General features: G+C 45.4%; 1 protein-coding gene across 1 annotated transcript in view; it reads right to left on the bottom strand.

Moving 5' to 3' along the window:
* KSR2 (kinase suppressor of ras 2) overlaps positions 1 to 23694 on the bottom strand; it is a 418048-nt gene extending 394354 nt beyond the window's left edge. Inside the window, exon 1 of the mRNA XM_077765936.1 lies at positions 23515 to 23694. Coding sequence (XP_077622062.1) covers positions 23515 to 23694 — 180 coding nt within the window. The remainder of the gene's footprint in view (positions 1 to 23514) is intronic.
* Between the last annotated feature and the right edge of the window lie 263 nt (positions 23695 to 23957).

Genomic DNA, 23957 nt, shown 5'->3' with positions numbered 1-23957 from the left:
TCAAATTCAACACTGCATCCTGGTGTTCTGCATTAGGGGTTCAACCCTCTAAGCTCGAGCCCACACCATAGGAACAATTCAAACAGAAAACTTTGGAACAGAGCTGAGAAGGTAATTTGGAACACCAAACACAGGCTATTATAGACCAGGCAGATTAATCTCTATAGGTTGACTCTACCCGCAGCAGCTAACACTTAAGAGCACAGTCACATGCCAGACTTATGCTGAGCTAAGCGCTGGGTGCATATTCACGAACCCTCATAACCACATTATGAGGCAGGCACTGTCATTATTCTATGTGCACAGATGGGGAAAGTGAGACGCTGAGAAGAATAAGCCCAACGTTATGGCTCAAAACTGGGACAGCCAACAGTCACCAAAACTTAAACTTACTGCAAAATGAAGAAATTTTTTTGTTTATTTATACGTGAGAAAGAGAGCGAGCACGGGGGAGGGGCAGAGAGGTGGGGGTATCGAGGGTCTGAAGCGGTCTCTGCACCGACAGCAGAAAACCTGACGCGGGGGGTTCGAACACACCAACTGTGAGATCACGACCTGAGCCGAAGCTGGAGGCTTAACTGACCGAGCCACCCAGGGGCCCCTCAAAATGAAAATCTTTAAATGTGACATTATAGGACTGACATATGTATACAGCCAAATTCGAGAATCCAAACTTAGGCATAAACCCATGGCCAAAAGACAGAACAAGACGTTCATTCACATCCAATATAACACCACGAATGATGTCTACACTCTGGCGCTCCATTGTTCCTGGTCCTAGCATGAAGCGGTCATCACGGACAGTCATGCGTGATGGGTAACAATAACACACCTTCCTTGTCACCATGATCTAACGCTGCCAGATTTGGCAAATAAATGGGTATTCGGTCAGATCTGAGTTTCAGATAAACAAAAATCATATATTAGGCATTTTTTTTTAACACCTATTCATTTTTGAGAGACAGAGAGAGACAGAGTCTGAATGGGGGGTGGGTCAGAAAGAGGGAGGAAACACAGAATCTGAAGCAGCTCCAGGCTCTGAGCTGTCATCACAGAGCCCGATGCAGGGCTCAAACTCACAGACCGCAACATCATGACCTGAGCTGAAGTCAGAGGCTTAACCGACTGAGCTACCCAGGCGGCCCCACAAAAATAATATTTTAGTAAAAATATGTCCCATGCAATATTTGGGCATACTTAGAATAGAATTCATTATTTACCCAGCATTCAAGTTTAACTGAGCATTTTGCATCGTATCTGGCAACCCTATGGTCAGCAAGTGTTAAACATTGATTAACCAGAAGAAATACAGTCAGGCCCTGCCTTGTGAGTTCATGGTCTCCCTAGCACTTTTTTTTTTCTTAAAATGTTTCTTTATTTATTTTTGAAAAAGAAAGAGCACAAGCAGGGGAAGGGCAGAGAGAGAGGGAGACACAGACTCTGAAGTGGGTTCCAGGCTCTCAGCTATCAGCACAGAGTCCCATACGGGACTCAAACTCATGAACCATGAGATCATGACCTGAACCGAATGGTTAACCCAACACTTAACTGACTGAACCATCCAGGTGCCCCTCCTAAGCACTTTTTAAAAACCCTTTGTCCCAGGGAACTTGTGTGGCTTAGTTGGTTAAGCTTCCAACTTGGGCTCAGGCCATGATCCTGTGGTTCGTGGGTTCAAGCCCCGCATCGGGCTCTGTGCTGACAGCTCAGAGCCTGGAGCCTGTTTCAGATTCTGTGTCTCCCTCTCTCTCTACCCCTCCCCCACTCATGTGCTGTCTCTCTCTCTCTCTCTCTCAAAAATAAACAAACAAACAAAATTCTTAAACCCTTTTCTCCGGGCATTCTCCCGGTACGCTCAGTAAAGTTGTGTGACTTGGCTAAGCCAGACAGTGGCAAGGGGGTGGTGGCGCTGGGGACCCAGGCACCGTGTCGCAGTCTTCCATCCAATTACTATCCCAGCAAAGACGCATGGCCTGTCTTGGGAAGCCAGACACAAGAACACGCCAGAAGCAAAGGTTTCTTGGCCCTTGAATGGACTAGTGGAGGAGGCCATCATGGCAATGCAGCTGACTCTGTGAATGTTGAGTTAAAGGGTCTCTGACGTCCCCGGGGTATGCCTTACGCTTTCGGTCCTTACACCCTGCTTGGACTTTCCTGCATTTGCTGGAATTCTGGATTAAGAATTCCAGACACGTTGGGATGACAAAATCTGTGGTTTCCTCCAGCCGAGCTGATTACTTTTTGGATACGACAGCCCAGCTTTCGTTTGGAGAACCTCCCTGCTTGGTCCACGGGAGCTGGAGAAGAGCTGAGCTCCCTCCAGAACTGAACCGGAGAACACTGTGCCCTCCTGACTGCGGGAGTGGAGAAGTGAGCCGTGCATGACCAACGAAAAGGACATCTGCCAGAGTCACCAGAAAAAAGTCATGTTCAGCGCACCTGGGCGGCTCAGTCAGTTAGGCATCCAACTTCAGCTCAGGTCATGATCTCACAGTTCGTGAGTTCGAGTCCCACATCGGGCTCATTGCTGACAGCTCAGAGCCTGGAGCCTGCTTCCAATTCTGTGTCTCCCTCTCTCTCTGCCCCTCCCCCACTCGAGCTCTGTCTCTGTCTCAAAAATAAATAAACATTAAAAATAATTTTTAAAAAGGAAAGAAAATAGTCATGCTCTTCCTCCACAGCAGCTAAGGTGACAGGATGTAGGAGTGGCATTCCCAGTGGCCATCCTGCCACCACCAGGAAAGACCGCCTAAATGAAGGCAGTACAGCCAGGAAGCACAGCTCAGGGACAGAGAGAAGGGTTCCTGCCTCCATTCTTCAAGCACCTGGGTCCAGCCATGCTGAAGTGAGTGCTCCCCATAAACTCCTCAATTGTGTAAGGGAGGAGAACTCCTTTTTGCAAAAGCAATTTGAGGTACGTTTCTGTTACTTGCAACCAAGGATTCAGGTTAATGCGAACCAGTAAACACCATCATTTTTCACATCGATCAACAGGCAAGATGAAAGAAATATCTGGAAATCCTTACAGCATGGGGAATAGAGTCGATGTATTGTAACAGCGCTGTAGGCTGACAGAGAGTAGCATTCCTTGTGGTGGGCACAGCATAAGGTACAGGATTTGTCGAATCGCTATGTTGTACACCTGGAACTAATGTGACGTTGTGTGTCAACTATACTCAAATATAAAGTGTTTTTAATCTGGAAATCCCGTTTGCTATGATTTCTAAATACATCCAAAATCCAACCACCGTTCACCAGTTTGGCGTGAGACACCTTTGTCTCTCACCACCATAGTCTTCTAACTCCTCTGTCTGCTTCTACTATACACTCTATTCTCAACCATCAGCTAAACGAATAATATTTTTTTAAGTGTATTTATTTTTGGAGAAAGAGAAAGAGAGAGCTTGCGTGTCCACAAGCAGAGGAGGGGCAGAGAGAGAAGGAGAGAGAGAATCCCAAGCAGGCTCCGTGCTGTGAGCAGAGGGTCCAACATAGGACTCGATCCCATGAACCATGAGATCATGACCTGAGCCTAAATCAAGAGTTGGATGCTTAATCGAATGGGTCATCCAGGCACCCCTAGAAGGATAATATTAAAACTCAAGTCAGATCATGTTACTCCCCTATGCAAAGACCTCCAATGCACCTCATTTCACTTAGTAAAACTTTCTACAATGGTCTTACTTCACTACTCGGACCTGATCCTCAATGCTCCACTCCAGTCACACAAGCTTCCTGGCTGTTCCTCCGAGCCCTCAGGACCTTTGCGTGAGCTGTTGCCTCACCCTGAACGTTCTTCTACCTGCCCTGGATATCTTCACTCGCTCACTTCCTTTCAATCTTTGCTCAAATGTCACCTTTCCATGAAGCCGGCTCTACTTTGGTTTTTTGCTGTAATACTTATCACCTTCATTTAGTTTTTCTTATTCTTATGTTTTTTTATTGTCTGTCTCCCATGAGTAGGCCCAACAGCACGACTCTTTGCCTGTTTTACTCAAAGGATGTACCCCCTGCACCTAGAACGCTGTGTGGCACGTTGTAGGTGCTCAATGCCGGGATATTGTACTTGGGATGAAGCAGACCCGGAAAGAAGGAAATGGGTCCGGAAAAGAAAAGAGCGGTGTCAGGGAGATGAGACGAAAGCTGGAGCACAGGGGAGGACTCAGGGACTCTTGCTTCACCGGACCCGGTTTCAAGGTGGTATCTGGGCTCAGCCCACCCTCTGCCGGCCTGGTTCTGCCTTTGCAAAAAGCCCCTCGTTTCCATCTTAGCAGACAACTAGGGGCAACTGGCTGTGAAAAAATGTGATTATACACATAAGACTGAACAGTAAAGGGGAGAGCCCTCCTCTTAATCTGAGTTAATTTAAGACTGCTCTCATTAGTGTTAATCTGATCAAATAATGACCAGCGTCTCAGACCTGTAGCACACTACTAATGAATTTTTCATAACTCTGTAGAGACATTTTCTGCCCTGCTGTTAATAATAAACCACAAAGCACGGGGTTTTAAATATATTTCCATTTCGCCACCTCTTTCCTCCCGGCCTAATGCCCCTCCCCCTCCCCCCTGCCCATCTGCAGGTCTTGACCATGTACCGTTATTAAGGGACAGCTTGCGTTAGTTGTGGTGTTCAAGGCCCTGCCTCCACCTTGGGGGACCAATAAATTCATGTTATGCTCTCAAATCGTATTTCAGAAATGGAGATCATAGATTAGACTTTTATTCAATTTGGCAAATGAGACCGCCTCATTTTTCTATAATGAGGAGGAGAGGAGGCAGGGAAAGGATGCAAAGGAGCCCAGTTTACAGAAAGGAAGAAGAGCTGTCCCATTCCCTCGCCTACTAACGGGCCTGAATTACTCTATAATCCAGCCACGCTGGACTTAGTCCTTCAGGCAGCCGGTGATCCTTCTACCCCTTGGCTTTTGCACACACCATCCTTCTGCCTGGAACAGCCAGTCCTCATCTCCAGTTAATTCCATCACCCTTCAAGTCTTATCTTTACTCTCACATCACGAGAACCTTGAGCAAATACTGTGTCCCAGTACCTAGCACAGTACCTAGTACTCAGCACCTAGCACAGCACCCGACATGCAAAACATATATTTGTACATCGTAAGCCCCATGTAGGCAGGATGCCTTTGTATGTCTAATGCATTTAACACAAAGAGGGATGCATGAAGGAGACAGTGGATACGTCCTGGAGCTAACCGACCAGGTGTCCTTTCAGAGCAGACACTGGAAATGGCTGAAGATGTACCCCAACGCCAAAGCCATGACTCTTCTCCCCGAGTTTCCTTTCAGACACCATGACCAGAAACTGTCATGTTTTCAGACAAAGTGGCCACACATCTTGTTCGTGGAGAGCAGGTTTTAAGTAGACCAAAGTCAATGGGAATCAAAGAGCCATCATCAAGGCTTCCATTTGGGATAAAGAAAAAAATAAAGAGACTTGCTTTCTTGTAAAGTGATTCTCAAGATGGCTTTCAAGGATGTCTTTAAAGAATGCCGGCAGAATTGGGACAAGGCAATGCCTTCCACTGTGGCTGCTTCAAAAGCACAGCTCTGTTAGGGCACCTGGGTGGCTCAGTGAGTTAAGCGTCCAACTTTGGCTCAGATCATGATCTCACGGTTCGTGGGTTCAAGCCCCATGTCAGGCTCCGTGCTGACAGCCTGGAGCCTGCTTCAGATTTGGTGTCTCCCTCTCTCTCCCCTCCCCCACTCGTGCTCACTCGCTCTCTCTCTCTCAAAAATTGAACATTAAAAAAATTTTTTTAAAAAAGTACAGCTCCCTTTTGTGCATAAGTATTTTGATCTGTGGTTTAGGAAAATATCTAAGGAATTATTAATCCAATAATAGTTATATGGTTATGTTTAAAACAGAATACTTGGTATTTATTAGAAATATACATTGAGGGGTTCAATCAGTTCAGAGCTGACTCTTGGTTTCAGCTCGGGTCATATCTCATGGTTCGTAAGTTCAAGTCCCACATCAGGCTCTGTGCTGATGGTGCAGAGTCTGCTTGGGATTTTCTCTCTCATCCTCTCTCTCTGCCCCTCCTGCACTCTCTCTCTCTCTCTCAAAATGAATAAATACTTAAAAAAAAAAAAAAAGAAATACACAGTGAAATATTTGAGGATGCAATGTTGTGGTGGTTTAGGAATTGCTTCAAAATAATCTAGGGATGATGGGGGGAGGAGTTATTGGCTATAATTTGATATTATTGAGTTTGTGTGGTGAGTACAGAGGGTCCGTTATGCCTTTCTCCCTACTTTTGTATAGCTGTGAAGTGTGTGTATGTGTGGCCCCATCACCTCTCTTAACTCTGCCCTCACTGTAGACTGAAAACAAGCAAACGCCATCAAATCAATGGGTAATGGGTCATCCCACCTTCTCTAGGCTAATCGGTATAACCTTAATTTTTTTCAAACCATGGACGGGTAGGATTGGGAGAAAAACATCTGAAATAGCAACTAACAAACCACTGGAGTTCACAAATTACTTCCGTAGTGGTGATTATCTGTCCCTTCCTTTGCCTCACTCAGTATTATTTAAACATATACACACACATGTGAATTAAAGACGGAATGGCGAAGCTCTCTATCAGATAACAGCGAGGCAATGTCTGCTTTTTATTTATAGTTTTGATTCCGGGGTTCCATTGGAAAATGGAAACACCCAACAGTATTAGGCCTAAATCCTATCCATTGGCAATGCTGACCTATGTAGATGTGACACATGCTCTCCAATTAACCATATGACCCTACATGTCACCTCCCAAATATCTCACCCCGGCCTATTTTCCTTTCCTGCCCAGTCCCAGAAACCAACCGACTGTGTGACCCCTGGAAATCAGAAGCCTCCTCTATATGAAACCTGCATTCCTTCGTGATGTCCTTTCAGAAAAATTTCATCTTACAGGAGGCTTCTTTGTCATTGACACGATTCTAACTGTATTTATTTCAACGGAAAGTGTGCGTTTTTAAAAACCAGGCCTGCCTCAAGTCTCTCAGCTCACTACAAGTTCATTCACAGATGCAGTAAAGTGATTTTATGTATTTTTTATTAAGTCACAGATTTATTGAAATATTTCCCTCTCGCTGTTGCCATTCCTGAAGACACAAAGCCACAGACTAGTCTTCTTGACTCTAAGAAGGCCACGTAAACAGGTGTCCTTCTAAAGAACCACCGGACCCAAGATGAAAAAAAAAAAAAAGCCTTATAAGTACACAGTAATTCTACTTTAGGTACACTTGTTAGAGAAACAAATAAAGGCGCTTCACACAGGTTTCATTTCGAAAGTAGTCATTAAGGCTGTGTTTATGAGAGAAAAAACAAACAAACAAACAAACAAAAAACCCAAAGAGCTCACCAAAGATAGGCAGTCAACCCAATTATGCTCTGTCTTTATGCTGGAATATTATGGGTCATTTGAAATGCCCATAATATGACAGGGAAAGACATTCAAATCTTAGATCAACTTTTTAAGATGAAAAGAGGAGACTATGAAATATATAGAGTACAGTTATTCTCAACTAAAACATAGAAACACATGTTTGTGTAAGGAAAAGCCTCTCAGACTCCATTACAAGGTGTTCATCTATGGGTGGTGGGAGAAGTGTGTTCATTTTTCTTTTTAATGAAGCACATATTCTATTTTTCCTATAACGAATACAATTTGCTCTCAAGTCTATAAAGGTCTTTAAAATGACATTGTTGTTTAATGACTTCTGTGTCTGAAGTCTATGAACAATTTATAACCTGGCATATCTAGAACCTGAATAGCCAACCAAGAACTTCTAAGAGCCCCAGGAGACTGTTGTACAATCACACAAAGTAGGAACGTCTGATTCTGGAGTGCCTTCCTGTCTTCCAAACTGAACCTGGGAACATTTCTTTAGTTTCTGGCAGAGGGAAAACAGTTCACTCCCAAAGTACCCCTATGCCCTGGCCAAACAAATGTTCACAGTGGCACTATTCACATTAGCCACAAGGTGGAAACAACCCAAATGTCCACTGATGGGCGGATAAACCCATACAATGGGATTTTATTCAGCCACAAAAAGGAATGAAGTACTGATACATGCTACAAATGGACGACCTACAAAGACATTATGCTAAGTGAAAAAAAGCCGGACAAGGAAGGTCACATATTGTATAATTCCATCTACGTGAAATACCCAGAAAAAAAGAAAAAACATAGCAACAGAAAATGGATGAATGGTTGCCAGGGACACTGTGGCTGATTGCTAACAGGTAGGTATGAGCACACCTCGTTATCCTCCTTCACAGATACTGTGTGTGGCTTTGTTTCTTTGTTTGTTACAAAGTAAAGGTTTGTAGCAATCCTGTGTTGAGGAAGTCTCCTGGTGCCATTTTTCCAACAGCATTTGCTCACTTGGGTGTCTCTGTCACATTTTGGTAATTCTCACAATATTTCAAAGTTTTTCACTATTGTTATATTTGTTATGATGATCTGTGATCCGTGATCTTTGATGTTACTACTATAATTGCTTTCGTGTGTCACAAAACATACCCGTATAAAGACAGCAAAATAATTGGTACATGTGTGTGTTCTGACTGCTCCACTGACGGCCAGTCCCTCAATCTCTTCCCCTCCCCAGGCCTTCCTATTCCAAGACACAGCAATATTGAAATTAGGCCAGTTAATAACCCTACAGTGGCCTCTAAGTGTTCAAGGAAAAGGAAGAGTTGCACGTCTCTCACTTTAAATCAAAAACTAGAAATGAGTAAGCTTAGGGAGGAAGGCATGCCAAAAGTTGATGAAGGCTGAAAGCTAGGCCTCTACACCAAACAGTAAGCCAAGTTGTGAACCCAAAGAGATTTTGAAGGAAATGACAAGTGCTACTCCAGTGAACAAACAAATGATAAGGAAAGAAACAGACTTACTGCTGATCTGGAGAAAGTTCCAGCGGTCTGGATGGCAGATCAGAACTGGCACAACACTCCCTTAAGCCAAAGCTAACCCAGAGCAAGGCCCGAACTGTCTTCAATTCCGTGAAGGCTGAGAGAGGTGAGGAAGCTATAGAAGAAACGTCTGAAGCTAGCAGAGCTTGGTTCACGAGGTTTAAGGAAAGAAGCCGTCCCCATAACACAAAAGTGCAGGGTGAGGCAGCAGGGGCTCTAGCAGAAGCTGCAGCAGGTTATCCAGAAGATCTCACTCAGCTCAGATCATTCGTGAAGGTGGCCACACCGAACAGCAGATGTTCAGTGCAGATGGAAGCATCTACTATCGGGGGACGATGCCATGTAGGACCCTGGTAGCTGGAGAAGAGAAGTCAGTGCCTGACCTCAAAGCTTCGAGGGACAGGCTGACTCTCTTGTTAGGGGCTAGTGCAGCTGGCGTCTTTGAGTGGAAGACACCATTTACCTTTCTGAAAATCTGAGGGTCCCTAAGAATTATGCTAAATCTACTCTGCTTGTGCTCTGTAAATGGAACAACGCCTGGATGGCAGCACATCTGTTTACAACCTGGTTTGTTGAACATCTTAAGCCAGCTGTGGAGACCCTGCTCAGAAAAAAAAGATCCCTTTCAAAATGTTACTGCTCACTGGCGGAGCACCTGGTCCCCACGCTCTGATGGCGTGGAGGGGCACAATGAGATTAACGCTGTTCTCATGTCTGCCAACACAACGTCCATTCTGCAGCCCGGGCACCAAGGAGTAATTTCAACTTTCAGGTCTTATTATTGAAGAAATATACCTGAAAGGGTGGAGAGCTGCCACAGACAGTGAGTCCTCTGATGGATCTGGGCCAAGCCCATTGGAAACCTTCTGAAAAGGGCTCACCATTTAGAGAACATTCCTGATTCACAGACAGGTCAAGATAGTGACATTGACAGGAGTATGGAAAAAGTGGACTCCATCCCTCATGGAGTGGAGAGTTCTAGACCCTGGAGACAGGAGATGAGCTGGGATTGGAAGTGGAGCCTGAAGATGGGACTGAATTGCTAGAAACTCCTGATAAATTTGAACAGAGGAGGAGTTGCTTCTCATGGATGAACAAAGAGTGGATCCTGGAAACGGAATCTGCTCCTGATGAAGATGCCATGAAGACAGCTGACATGACAACGAAGCATTCAGAACATTCTGTACACTTCAGTGAGAAAGCAGCGGCGGGGTGTGAGAGGACGGACTCCAATTTTGAAAGAGGTTCCACTGTGGCTAAAATGCTATCAAACAGCGTCACATGCTGCCAAAAAAAATCGCTCATGAAAGGAAGAGTCAATCAATGGAGCAAACTTCATTGTTGCCTTATTGTAAGAAACTGCCACAGGCACCCCCAACTCAGTGCCCCCCACCCCGATCAGTCAGCAGCCATCACCATCGAGGCAAGACCCTCCACCAGCAAAAAGATGACCTGCTGAAGGCTTAGATGAAGATTAGCATTTTTTAGCAATATTTTTTTTTTATTTCTAGGAGAGAGAGAGAGAGAGACAGCGTGAGCAGGGGAGGGTCAGAGAGAGAGGGAGTCACAGACTGAAACAGGCTCCAGACTCTGAGCTGGCAGTCAGCACAGAGCCCAACGCGGGGCTCGAACCCACGAACCGCGAGATCATGACCTAAGCGAAAGTCGGATGCTTAACCAACTAAGCCACCCAGGCGCCCCAGCAATAAACTATTTTTTTAACATTTATTTATTTTGAGAGAGAGAGAGGGCATGAGCTAGGGAGAAGAAGAGAGAGAGGGGGAAAGAAGGATCTAAAGCAGGCTCCGCACCTTAAGCACAGACCCCAACCTGGGGCTTGATCTCATGAACCTCGAGATCACTACCTGAGCCAAAATCAAGAGTCGGACACTCAACTGACTGAGCCACCCAGGCGCCCCAACAGTAAACTATTTTTTAATTAAGTGGCATACACATTGCTCTTTTAGACATAATGAGATTGCACACTTAAACTACAGTGTAGTGTAAACATAACTTTTATGTGTACTGGAAAACCCAAAAAATCATTTGACCTACTTCATGGCAATATTCGCTTTATTACAGTGGTCTGGAACTGAACCCGCAATATCTCTGAGGTGTGCCTGTACAAGGTATTTGTGAGTGTGTATGTGTGTGTGTGCACGCGTGCGCATGTGTGTGTGTGATGATGGAAACATTCTAGAATTAGATAGGGGTGATGGCTATACAACATAAGCATATACTAAAAAACATTCCATCGTATACTAAAAAGTAGTTAGCGTGATGAATTTGATGTTATGTGAATTTTATCTCAAGTTTTTAAAGTTTGTTTGTTTATTTTAAGAGAGAGAGAGAGCATGAGACCAGGAGGAGCAAAGAGAGAGGGAGAGGGAGACAGAATTCCAAGCAGGCTCGCTGACAGCAAAGAGCCCAACACAGGGCTTGAACCCACAAACCGTGAGATCATGACCTGAGCCGAGATCAAGAGTCGAGTGCTCAACTGACAGAGCCACCCAGGCGCCCCTTACCTCAATTTTTAAAAACCTAAAAAAAATAAATGCTAGGGTGGCTATATTATTACCAGAGAAAATAGTTTCCAGAGCAAGAAAAAGTACTAGGAATAAATGGTGACTTTACATAATGAAAAAGGGTCAAGCCACTAAGAAAACAACCATCTCAATGTGTATACACTTAACAAAACAGCTCAAAATACATGAAGCAAAACCTGATACATCTGCAAGAGGAAGGGGACGCATCCACCAGGATAGGAGAAGCCGTCAACACTCCTCTCGGTGTAATGTGTAAAACAACTTGAAAGAAAATCAACAAGGATGTAGAGGGTCTCAACAATACCATCAACCAATTGGATCCTATGGGCAATTCTACAACACTACAGCCGACAGCAAGCAGAACACACATCCTTTGCAAGGGCACATGTTACATTCACCAAGACAGAAGATATTCTGGGTCATAAAATAGATCCTAAGCATTTTAAAATAATTGAAAGCATACAAAATGTCCTCGTGGATCCTGAGTGAATTAAACCAGAAGTCAATAATAGAAACCCTTGGAAATTGAACAGTACGTGTCTGAAGAAGGGAAGAAATGAAAATATAACATATCAAAACGTGTGGGATGCTGTTAAAGTGGTCCTTCAAGGGAAATTGGTGGCAATAAATACTTAGCGAAAGAGAAAAGTCTTAAATCAACAATCTAAGCATCTCAAGAAAACAGAAAAAGAAGAGCAAATTAAAGCCAGAATAGACAGAAGAAAGGCAATAATAATGAAAACAAAAATTAACCGAATTAAATGCAGAATAAGAGAGACAATAAATGAAGCCAAAACCTGGTTTTCTGGAAAGATGAATAAAACTGATAAAAACCTCTAACCAGACTGGCAAAGAATAAAAGAGAAAAAGCACACATTATTGACATTACGAATGAAAGATCCCACAGACAGTAAAAGGATAATAAGGGCATACTATGAGCAACTCTAGGCATGTAAATCAACAATTTAGATAAAATGTGCCAATTCCTTAAAAGCCACAAACTACTGAAATTCACCCAAGAATAAATTTTAAAGGAAGCCTGGGTGACTCAGTTGGTTAAGCGTCCGACTTCAGCTCAGGTCATGACCTCACAGTTCGTGGGTCTGAACCCTGCATTGGACTCTGTGCTGCCAGCTCAGAGCCTGGATGGAGCCTGCTTCGGATTCTTTGTCTCCCTTTCTCTCTGTCCCTCCCCCACTCCAGCTCAATCGCTCTCTCTCTCTCAATTAAATAAACATTAGAAGTTTTTTAATGTTTATTTAATTTTGAGAGAGACAAAGAGATGGAGCACAAGCAGGGGAGGGGCAGAGAAAGAGGGAGACACAGAATCCGAAGCAGGTTCCAGGCTCTGAGATGTCGGCACAGAGCCTGACATGGGGCTCGAACCCATGAAACATGAGATCATGACCTGAGTCAAAGTTAAATGCTTAACCAACTGAGCCACCCAGGTGCCCCAGGAATAAATTTTTAAAATTTAATCTATAGTGGGACGCCTGGGTGGCTTAGTCAGTTAAGCGTCCGACTTTCGCTTAGGTCATGATCTCGTGGTTGTGGGTTCGAGCCCCGCATCGGGCTCTGTGCTGACTGCCAGCTCAGAGCCTGGAGCCAATTTCAGAGTCTATATCTCCCTCTCTCTCTGACCCTCCCCTGCTCACGCTGTCTCTCTCTCTCTCTCTTTCTCTCTCTCCTAGAAATTAAAAAATATATATATTAAAAAAATAAATAAAATTTAATCTATAGTTTAAAAACTTCCACACCCCCCAAAATAGCAAGAATAATCTCTAGGTCCAGATAGTTTCACTGCTGAATTCTGCCAGCACTTAAAGCGTGTTAAGATGAAATAAAACCAATTGTACACGATGTCTTCCAGAAGCTAGAAGTGTAGGGAATGCTTCCCAATTCATTTTATGAGGCCAGTGTTACCTGATACAGAAACTAAACAAACATGGTACAAAAAAAAAGGCAACTACAGGCAATATCCTTCATAAACATGGACACAAAAACCCTCAACAAAATAATGGGTTAAACCCAGCAACATATTAAAAGAATAATATTGTTTTTAGAGTTTGTCACAACACTCTGTTTCCTCCATACAGATAAAGGTAAAAACACAAAAAGGGACATCTAAACTTGCGCTGCCTCCTAACTAATAAAAACAAAGTGCCCCACTTGATTGATGAGCCCTTTTCTGTACCTGTTTGCCTTAATGCTTGAGTCCAAGCCACCCAACCCCACCCAAGTACCACGCCGGTGCCTTTGAGGATGAGCCCACAGAAAATCATTCACGACTACCTCTGTGAAGCAGGAGTCTCTGGGTAAGTGACATGCACAAGCAAAGGGGGGAAATTCGCCCTTGCCAATGACCCCAGATTCTGGAATTTTGTAATGGAACTAACAGAAGATATAGAGCAGGGAGGTGGTGGTTACAGAATTTGGGCCAGAGATTGTCAGGAGTTAGTGCGCATGGCTATCTCTTGTTTCTACCTGGTGGGTTCCAGATCTAGATGCAGACTCTTCTTGAGACTATTTTCTCAGCCAAATAAGGAGTGGCCTCATTCTCTCTGCTCCAGAGACTAGAGCCAAAGGATAGAAGTCTTCAGAAAGCAGACCCCACTCAACAGACGGAAAATAATTCTGACTGTTATAACTCACCCCCATCAAAAGGCTGCCCCTATAGAAAGAACTTGAATCGACATTTTTCCAAAGAAGATATACAAATGGCCAATACGCACATGAAAAGATGCCTAACATCATTAGTCATTAGGAAACTATAAATCAAAACCACAATGAGATACCACTTCATACGCAGTAGGAAAGCTATAACTTTAAAAAATTAATTAAAAAATAATCAGCAATAGGAGGTGTTGGCAACAATGCAGGGAAATTGAAATGCTGGTAGCTTGCCAGTGGAAATGTGAAATGGTGTAGCCACTGTGGAAAACAGAATGGCAGTTCCTCAAAAAATTAAACATAGAATCACCATATGACCCAACAATTCCACTCCTAGATATAGACCCAAAAGAATTCAAAGCAGGGACTCAAACAGATACTTGTACATCAATGTTTATAAGCAGCATTATTCACAATAGTCAAAAGGTAAAAGTGACTCAAAGAGTCTATCAACAGATGACTGGATAAACAGAATATGGACTATACATACAATGGAATATTAGTCAACCGTATGAAGGAATGAAGAACTGATACCTACTACAACGTGGATGAACCTTAGAAACATAATGCCAAGCGAAAGAAGCCAGACACAAAAAGCACCGGGCATACAATTCAACTCATATGAGATATCTAGAGTAGTCAAATTCATACAGATGGGAAGGAGAGGAGGGTACCATGTGAGTAGAGAGAGTCATTGCTCAATGGCACAGAATTTCTATCTGGGATGACGAAAAGGTTCTGCAGATAAATAGTGATGACAGTTGCATGACATTGTAAATATATTTAGTGCCATCAAGTTGCACACTTTAAAATGGTTATAATGGTAAATTTTATGTTATGTATATATTTTACTGCCATCAAAAAATGAATTTTTTAAGAGGCCACCGTATGAGGTAGTACTCACCCCAAATCACCATGCTGGACACTGGCCAAGAGGTAAGCCTAGCCAATCCCTTAAGGGCCCTCCTACCTTGAGAGAATATAGAGAATATGATTTTCAAGGAACTGGATATCACCGTACTCTTCACCACATAAGCTTAAGAGAAGTTCAGGAGCTACAAGGCCCAACTCCGTAACTGTTATCCAACTTAGAGGTGGGCCGAGCACATGGTTTAAAGACTAAAGCCTGCCAGGCACTGATGGGAAGTGAGTCATCTGTGGGCGAATTCAAAGATCCAGACCTAGTATCAGAAACTTGTTCCCTTGCGTCACCTGCAGCCCAGCAGGTGTGGCGTCATCCCATGGAAGGCTTCTATGGGTTTCTTCTCACTCCTTGCTCTCACACATTGGGAGTTCTGTTAGATTCACTGAATCAATGAATGATACACTCAAGGATGGCACCTGCCTGGACAGCTGAGATCCCAGAACCTCCCCAAACCAACCTACTGGCTGGGTCGGGGGATGATCATGAAACATACCAAAGTCAACAATTGTTAAGCTTTTGCCTTGTGCCAGGCACTCTGCTCAGCTCCTTAATGCTGGATCCCATGTAATCAGCATAACAATCCTATGTAAAGTGATCCCAAATTTAAAAGCCAGGAAACTGAAGCTCAGAAAGGAGAGCTCATTTGCCCAAGGTACTTAGCTAGTGTACCTTGAACTCGGGCTGGAATCCAAGCAATCTTACTGTGGATCCCAAGTCATCCTAACCGCTAAGTTATGCTGCTTCAAGCATCCATGAAAATTTCTAGAGACACAAGTTATTATTTCTGAGCCTTCATATCACTTTCCTACTGATCCTGGGAAACTGAGGGCATGTGTCTTTGGACTGCATCCACTGCTTTAATCAATGGCTGACTAGTAACCCTGGGGGGCCCAACTCTCAGTCTTTATCAAGAACAAGATTTCTACTACGGCAAAACAGAGAAACCACCTGAATGGCCAAAAGCAGCACTGTCCAGCTGATATACAGTGAGCCACCTGTGTAATTTACAATGTTGTAATAGCCTGCGGGGGGTGGGGGGGAGTGATAAGATACAGGTGAAATTCATTTATTTAACCCAGTCTATCTGAAATAATATCATGGCAGCATGTTGTCAATATAAAAAATTGTTAATGGTGGGGCGCCTGGGTGGCTCAAGTCAGTGGAGCGTCCAACTTCAGCTCAGATTATCTTGCAGTTCACAAGTCCCAGCCCCCCATCAGGCTTTCTGCTGATGATGATCAGGCTTTCAGCACGGAGCCTGCTTCAGATCCTCTGTCCCCACCTCTCTCTCTGCCCCTCCCTTGTGCTCACTCTCACTCTCTCTCTCAAAATAAACAAACTTTAAAAAAATTATTAGGGAGATCTTCTACACTCTTTTCTTCATACTAAGAGTTCATAACCCGGTGTGTATTTTATACCAACGGCACATTTCAGTCAGAAGTCCCCACATTTCAACTGGTTAATAGCCAAGGTGGCAAGTGGCTACCACATTGGACATCTCAGTCTGTTTCCCTCTCTTTATCTCATTCTTCCTTGTCTCTGTGGACACCCTACTCTGTCTCTGTTGGCTCTATGCTTCTCTCCAATAGTTTTCATCTATAACAGCCACCCATGGACTGAACGTATATGAGTGGCAGAGGTGCCACCATGATTCTCATTAACTTGATCACCTGCACTTCCCCTTTGCCTTCTATTTGCTCTCATCTTCCTTTCTTCCCTTCCAGGCCATGCTGCCTTTGGGGAGTCCACAGTAGAGCGGTAAACCTCTTCCTGTGTCTGGGGCTGTCTTAACCTCCACACTGGGTCACATCAGTGACTCTAAACCTCAATAAACTCCCTTAGAAACAAGAACAACCACTGTTGCAGTCACTGCCCACTGGAGAGACGTTGCAAGGGTCACAGAAACCCTGCAGACAGTTAGTCCCTGCTTTGGCTTTCTCCTCCCCATCCTTGGCTTCTCCATCCTCTGTCGCAGCCGTCCTTGGGGCCCTTGTCTTCCTCAGCCTCTGGACACCCATTCCCCAGCTCCAGAGCAGCACTCTAGGGGGCGAGGAGGAAGGCCCAGTCCCAACAGTGGGAGCCCAGAGTGTGGGAGTCCAGAAAATGACTGATTCTCTGGGGGAAGAGGAAGACTCTTCAGTTTTTTGCCTATTGGAGGACAAACAATCACAAGCTCCCTAACAGAAGGAGCTTCTCCCAAGGCAGAAGGGTGCGGCTGGGCCACTTATTGTGGAAAACCCAAGTATTCCTCTAATGTCCACAGGTCCACAGGTCCACAGCTCCTTCCCAACTAGAAACACAAAGGATGAAATTCTTTTTTTTTTTTTAATGTTTTATTTATTTCTAGGGGGGAGAGAGAGAGAGAGAGAGAGTGTGAGCAGGGGAGGGTCAGAGAGAGAGGGAGTCACAGACTTTGAAACAGGCTCCAGGCTCTGAGCTGGCAGTCAGCACAGAGCCCGACGCGGGGCTCGAACCCACAAACCACGAGATCATGACGTAAGCGAAAGTCAGACGCTTAACCGACTAAGCCACCCAGGCGCCCCATAAAGGATGAAATTCTAACCTGAGGCAACTGCCTCCTTAACCCTGAGCTCTCAGTCATCAAAACATAGGCAACCAAAAAATAAAGCATAAACCCATACTGAGGATGGGGGCAGAGGGATGGGCAGTGGGCCCTTAATACACAGCTAGGGAAGGGTAATTTGGCAAAACCTACCAAAAGTCCCAAAGCGTGGCATATCCTTGGATTCGGCAATTGGGCTGGCATCAAAGGATGGCTACAAACCACAAGAATGCCTACTGTGGTATTATTTATAATAACGGAAAGTTGTAAACATATACGATCTGACAATAGGATTTGTTAAATTATGGTACGTCCATGTAAGAGCACACAGCCACTAAGCCACTAATAATATTTAATAATATGAAAAGCTGTTCCTGACATTTTAAGTGCCTTCTGTATCTCCAGCGTTCCTCAGAGCTGGAGGCTGGAGTACCCAACTGCCTACGTGACAAATGGAATCTGTCCAGACAGGACCTGACCATCGAGCTCAGCCTATTCCACCTCCAGTCCTCACATTTCAAATAAAGGCACCACCCTCCACTCCGTTCTTTAGCCAAACATCTAGGGACAACCCTCCATTCTTTATTTCCCCCATATCCGATTCATGAACGCCCCCTGCACCACTGACCTTCTGAATCCAGCCGCTGGCCCCATCCGCACGACCATCGCTATAGTCCCAAGCACAGTGTCTCCTGGCTTTGGTTTCCACACCAGCCTCTCAAATTGTCTCCCTGCTCCCACTCTTACCCCCTACGGTCTATTTTCCCTGAAGCAATCAGAAGGATCTCTTAAAAACATTAATCAGTCACCTCCCTGTTCACACTCAGAACAAAACCCAAGTATCTTATCAAAGCCCTCTATCACCATGGCCCTGATTCTGTCTCCCACCCTGTCCCTCATTCCTTCCCTATCCACCCACTCTGCTCCAACCACGGTGGTCTGCTTGCTGTTCTAATGACACGCCAAGCATGCTCCTACCCAAGAAATTTGCATGTGCCCTTCCCTCTGCCTGCTGCATTCCCCAGAGATGTCTTGGTTTGCCTCCTCAAGTCGGTAAAACCTCAAGGGGGCCTCAGCTGATCATCCCATGGCCCTCCCTCCTTCCCATGCTCTTTTTGGTTTTATTTTGGGCATTGGTTTTTTGGGGTGTTTTTGTTTTTGTTTTTGTTTTTACCCATAGCGGTTACATTGGTATAGTAGATTGTTCACTGGCTTCCAAGGAACCACACCTCCTAGAATCCATACCCTTACACAGTCACTTCCACATTGATTCTGGGCTTATCCGCTCCGCGTGCTTTGGCAAAATGGACCCTGGCTACGGTTACAGAAGCAGAGGCCTCAGAGGGGCTGTGCAAAGGGGCTCATTCTCTTGGAACACGGCTGCTTCCACCAGGTAAGAAATCCGGCTGTCCTGTCAGAAAGCCACGTCCAGGAAAACCAACATACCCCAACCAACCACCAGCCATGTGAGCAAGGCCACCCTGGGCCATCCAGCCCAGCTGAGCCTTCTGATGACCACACAACCACACGAGTGGTCTGGGCGAGATCCACAGAACCGCCTCATCCATCCTAGAGATCAGAGAGCAGCTAGCCGGCCCGTGCGCCAAATCCGACCCCCCACCTGGTTTTGTAAGGCCCCACAACCTAAGAATAGTTTCCACATTTTTATACGTTAAACAAAAAATCAACAAGGAAATGGTATTTCATGACATGTGAACACGAGATCAGATTTGAACTTCAGGACCATAAGTGAGGTTGCCCTGGAAAACATTCATTTGTGAACACCATCCATCCGTGGCTGCTGCAAGCTACACTGGCAGAGCTGAGAGGTGGTGTGACGGAGCCTGTATGACCCACAAACCTGAAACTATTTACTATCTGTCCCTTTACAGAGAGAATTTGCTGGCCCCTGCTGCAGCAACTTTTTATTGTGCTCACTCTGAAACCTCTGAAGCCTTCTATCTCCTTCCTCAAAGGAGTGAAACTTTGTCAGTCTGACTCCCTTGTCCTTCCTTAGTCAGATCTCAAGAGTTTGTGACCTAAATTCATTTCCTACAACACTGTATCAGATACTCTCCATTCTGGACCAACTGGTCTCGAAGCTGCCCCACAAAGGCTTGAAGTGGTATGAAAGGCCTTTATCTGGTTAGCTGTTCTTGCCCAGCAAGCTCTCCCCACCTGCGAGCTCTCCCTGTCCTTCCCTGCGCGCAGGGTCCCCAGCTCCCCAACCAAGAAAGCTACCCTTAACTGCTTTGCCAAATGTTTTCCTAGGTGTATTCTATGGAACATCAATCCCTAAGGGACATCCTTGGAAAAAGGAAACACTCTCATGGAGGCACCTCGCACATAACGGCTCTGAGAAGTCTCCGCAGTATAGAGGCCTGTTTCCCTTTGTTTAGCTCAACCTTTCCCAAACGTGTGAACCAAGGAACTCGTTTTGTCTACAGGGTACTTGTTGACCTCCAGCATCTAGCACAGGGTCCGGATTTCAGCACTCGCTGGAAGGATGGAAAATGCTAATAGCTCACAGACCTAGGGTTCCACAGAACACACTTTGGAAATGCTGTTCAAACTCTTCCCTCTCTACCTCTGATCTGAGCTGTTCCCTTCCATGTCATCTATTCCACACTACGTAATGTTAATCATATCATCATCATCATCATCATCATGGCAATCAATTATTCAGCACCTGCAGCTGTGTTAGAGATAGCACTAGGCCCTTGAAAATGTCCTGCCTTTCAATCCTCATAACCACTGAAATAGGTAGCGTTATTCTTTCATTGCCACTTTGCCAAAAATTAAACCAGGGGTCAGAAAATGTAAATCCCTAGCCCAAGATAAAGTAAGAAGAAAAGGTACAGTTTATAATTTTATTGGTCTAACTCCAAAGCTCATGATCTTTCTTCTCTAACACACACCTTGGCCAACATTGCTGGCTGCACCCAATATCCCTCCATGCTTTCTTCCATGCCAGCAGAACATGGCCCTGATGGCAACCAGTCAACCCAGTCATGGTGAACCATGACCCATCTAAACCACACACCATGGTGTCCCCACTTCCCCACCCCCCAGCATTGTGGTCGGGACTGGCCATCTGACCAAGTTTTGGCCAAGAAGACATAATTCAACATCATCTGTGGGGTAGGTAGCAAAACAAAGACATGAAGCCTTCATTCCTGCGCACTCCTCACCCGGCCCCCCACCTCCCTGCCTTGAACCTGAGTGTGACAGCTAAAGCTTTAGAAGACAGCTTGCAACCAAAAGGAAGAGACCACTGAGAGCTCAGACACTGGTCCTGATCTTACTAACTTACTGAGCCAACTCAAGCAGCCATATACCTCCACACTTCTTGTGATATGAGAAAAAGAAGCCATCATTTGTTTTAAAGCTGTGCTTGGATTTTCCATTTCACGTTAGCTTGAAAACATTCCTAATGGACGCACATGCTGCCTCTCGTATTATTTGCTGTTTGGACTTCATTGTTATTTCACGCATATATTATTAGCCTTGTCTCCCTAACCATGCAGTGCACTTCTTGAAGGCTAAGTCCATGCTGCACATGGGGTGTTATGCACCCTACTAAATTTTACTTATTATCATGGTTTTCAGGAACGGTCTGTTCAATTCACTACTTGCCCTAGTGTTTGTGAGCAGGGAGTCCTTACCATCAAAGAGCAGAAATAAGCCACCTATCTCCGAATACACTGGTATTTTTCAAAGTGTCAATGTGAAAACATGTATCAGAAACATCTTGGACTGTTTATGAAATGCAGATTCCTGGGCCCGCGCCAGTATTGCCTGAATTAGAGCCTCTGGGGTTAGAGGCTGAGAATGTGCATTTTCAGTGAGCTCCCTGAGGCGGTTTTGACATACAAAATGTGACAGTATGGGGCATTAAAAAAACAAAAAACAAAAAAAAACTTCGGGTCCAAAGCCTAGGTGAGGTTTGGCAGGACTTGGCTGCAGCCAGAGTCTTCTGCCCCTGCTCAGTGTCCCCACCCTAGACCCAGAGATCTGAGAAGCAAGAAACTGGCCTGACTGCTGGAGACCCTTCCCTGCACAGTCCTGAGACCCGGGATCTGTGGCATCCTGGGACCAGGAAACTAATACCCAGATGCGCTCCCAATAACTCTAACCTCTTGCAATTCCAACTGCATTCCCAGTTTGCAAAGAAAACCTCTACACAGGAAAGAAGCCACGGAGTCTGGGATCCACTGTGACCATCACCATCATTCAAGGAATTATCAGAGGATGGGGCATATTGCAAAGAGGAAAAGAAAACAGGAGAAACTTACACAGTAATACATGAACTAGCACCTGGGACTCCTGACTCAAAGGACCAGAAGAGAACTGAGGTGGCCCTTTTGGGTTATTTATTTACTCACCGCCTACAGTTCTGAACAAAATCTTATCTTGGGCACTGCTCACACCACGACAGAAATTTTCCCAGATGACAGGCGCACACAGACACGTATTCTAGGGTAGCAAACAGCATATTACACACACACACACACACACACACACACACACACACACACACTCCACTTTCAGACTGATGACCTGTGTGCTGACAACCAGCCAAAGTAAAAATCATGGAGAAAAAAAAGACTTGAAAGTAAATCAGACAGTGGAGCTCATCCAGGCTGGAACCCGGGCACACGGCTCCAGGGTTCAGTGGGGATTAAAGAGTTCCGGCCTTGGACACCCGTGGGCTGGAAACAGAGGGAGCCTCCCCCGCACCCCAAATGCCCATGTCGCCAAGGGAGAACCCCTTTACTTTGCTTCCAGCCCCACAGCCACCACCCTCAGCAAATGTCAGCTAATAAGAGTTCCCAAATTTAATCAAGCCGCGTGGACAGCTGGTGTGAAGGAGAAGTGAGTGGAACCCTTCAGATGTTTCCAACAAACGTGGATGCCCAAATGATTACGTGCACACCAGACATTTTCTAAGACTCTTGAAACCTTCCTCCTTTGGCCAAATGGCCTTCGGAAGAAATAATTTCTGCCATCTTCTTTCTGAGTAACTTTGCCTCCAACCCCACCCCACCCCAAACTGCTTCAAACTCCCCCTCAAGTCCTGTAGGAGACAACGTTACAACTCCCCAGTGATGACTCCGCCTCCGACCCCTCTGCTCACCGGCCTACGGAGACTCAGGAGTATTTTCCCACACCACTTGGGTGTGCTGATCCAGGCATATTTTTTTGTTATCTTTTTACACGTTTCAGGCCTGCAACAGCTCCCTGCATCAAACGATTTGATTCGGAAATGGGTAGCTCAAAGGGGTTTGTTTTTGTTTTTGTTTTTAAAGCATCTTGCCTCGCGACATGTACCTCACCGAAATAAAACAAAAACAAAAACAAATTCCAAGGAGCAATCGCGGGGCTGGGAAGGAGGCCCAGAGCAGAAGAGGTCTATATTTATAGGTAGCCCCATTCTGCGAGCAAAAACCACCTTTTGACCACCTGCAGAATGCGCAAGGTCACGTGGGTTCTCTGCAGCGCCTTAATGTCTTACCCAGCACACAAGCCCCCGTGGCATATAAACAAATCCACAAGCGGAAAAAAGAGAGAACTCACTCCTCGGAGAGGAAGCAAATGATAATAACAGCCACAGGAATAATAATACATAAAGAATACCAATTACTACTACTACTACCAACACCCAGCCAAGCGTAGATGACAGCGGTACAGTAAAGGGACATCCAGTGCAGGCTTTGCAAAGAAGATAAATCACAGAAAACCAAATCGTGCCCACCCTGCTACCCTCCCACACCCTCCCGCTCCCCCCCCTGCAACAAACAGAATCAAAGGAAAGGGGGTGGTGGGGGGCAAGGAGAGGGAAGGAAAGATTGCCTTTTTTCCCCATAGGCGACACCTACCTCCAGGGTCCGGATCTCTTTTTGTGTGAGGTCGTTGGAGGTGGCACACTTCGTCCTAAGCCCTTCCAGGTTGGAGATGCTCAGGTCTATCATGTTTTGGACCAACTCGCACTGCTGTAAGGCTTTTTGCAAACTCAGAGGCTGCTGCTCCTCGCTTTTCGTCATGTTTTCCTCATCCATCGCTTGCTCGGCAAGCCCCCTTCCCCTCCTCCTCCTCCCAGAGAGAAAAAAGGGGGGGGGGGGAGCAGAGGAAGTCTTCCCCCTACGCTCTCCAACCACTGCGACTTCTNCACACCCCCCCACCCCACCCCCCCCCCCAAAGAGAAAAAAGGGGGGGGGGGGAGCAGAGGTAGTCTACCCCCTACGCTCTCCAACCACTGCGACTTCTCAACAATGTCTCATGAAGAAGAAACCCAACATCTCACACAGGGTTGAGGGGGTGG

This window comes from Crocuta crocuta, unplaced genomic scaffold (assembly GCF_008692635.1).
Source record: "Crocuta crocuta isolate KB4526 unplaced genomic scaffold, BGI_CrCroc_1.0 scaffold339, whole genome shotgun sequence".
Taxonomy (NCBI): Eukaryota; Metazoa; Chordata; class Mammalia; order Carnivora; family Hyaenidae; genus Crocuta; species Crocuta crocuta.
This window is presented reverse-complemented; position numbering and strand designations above follow the sequence as displayed.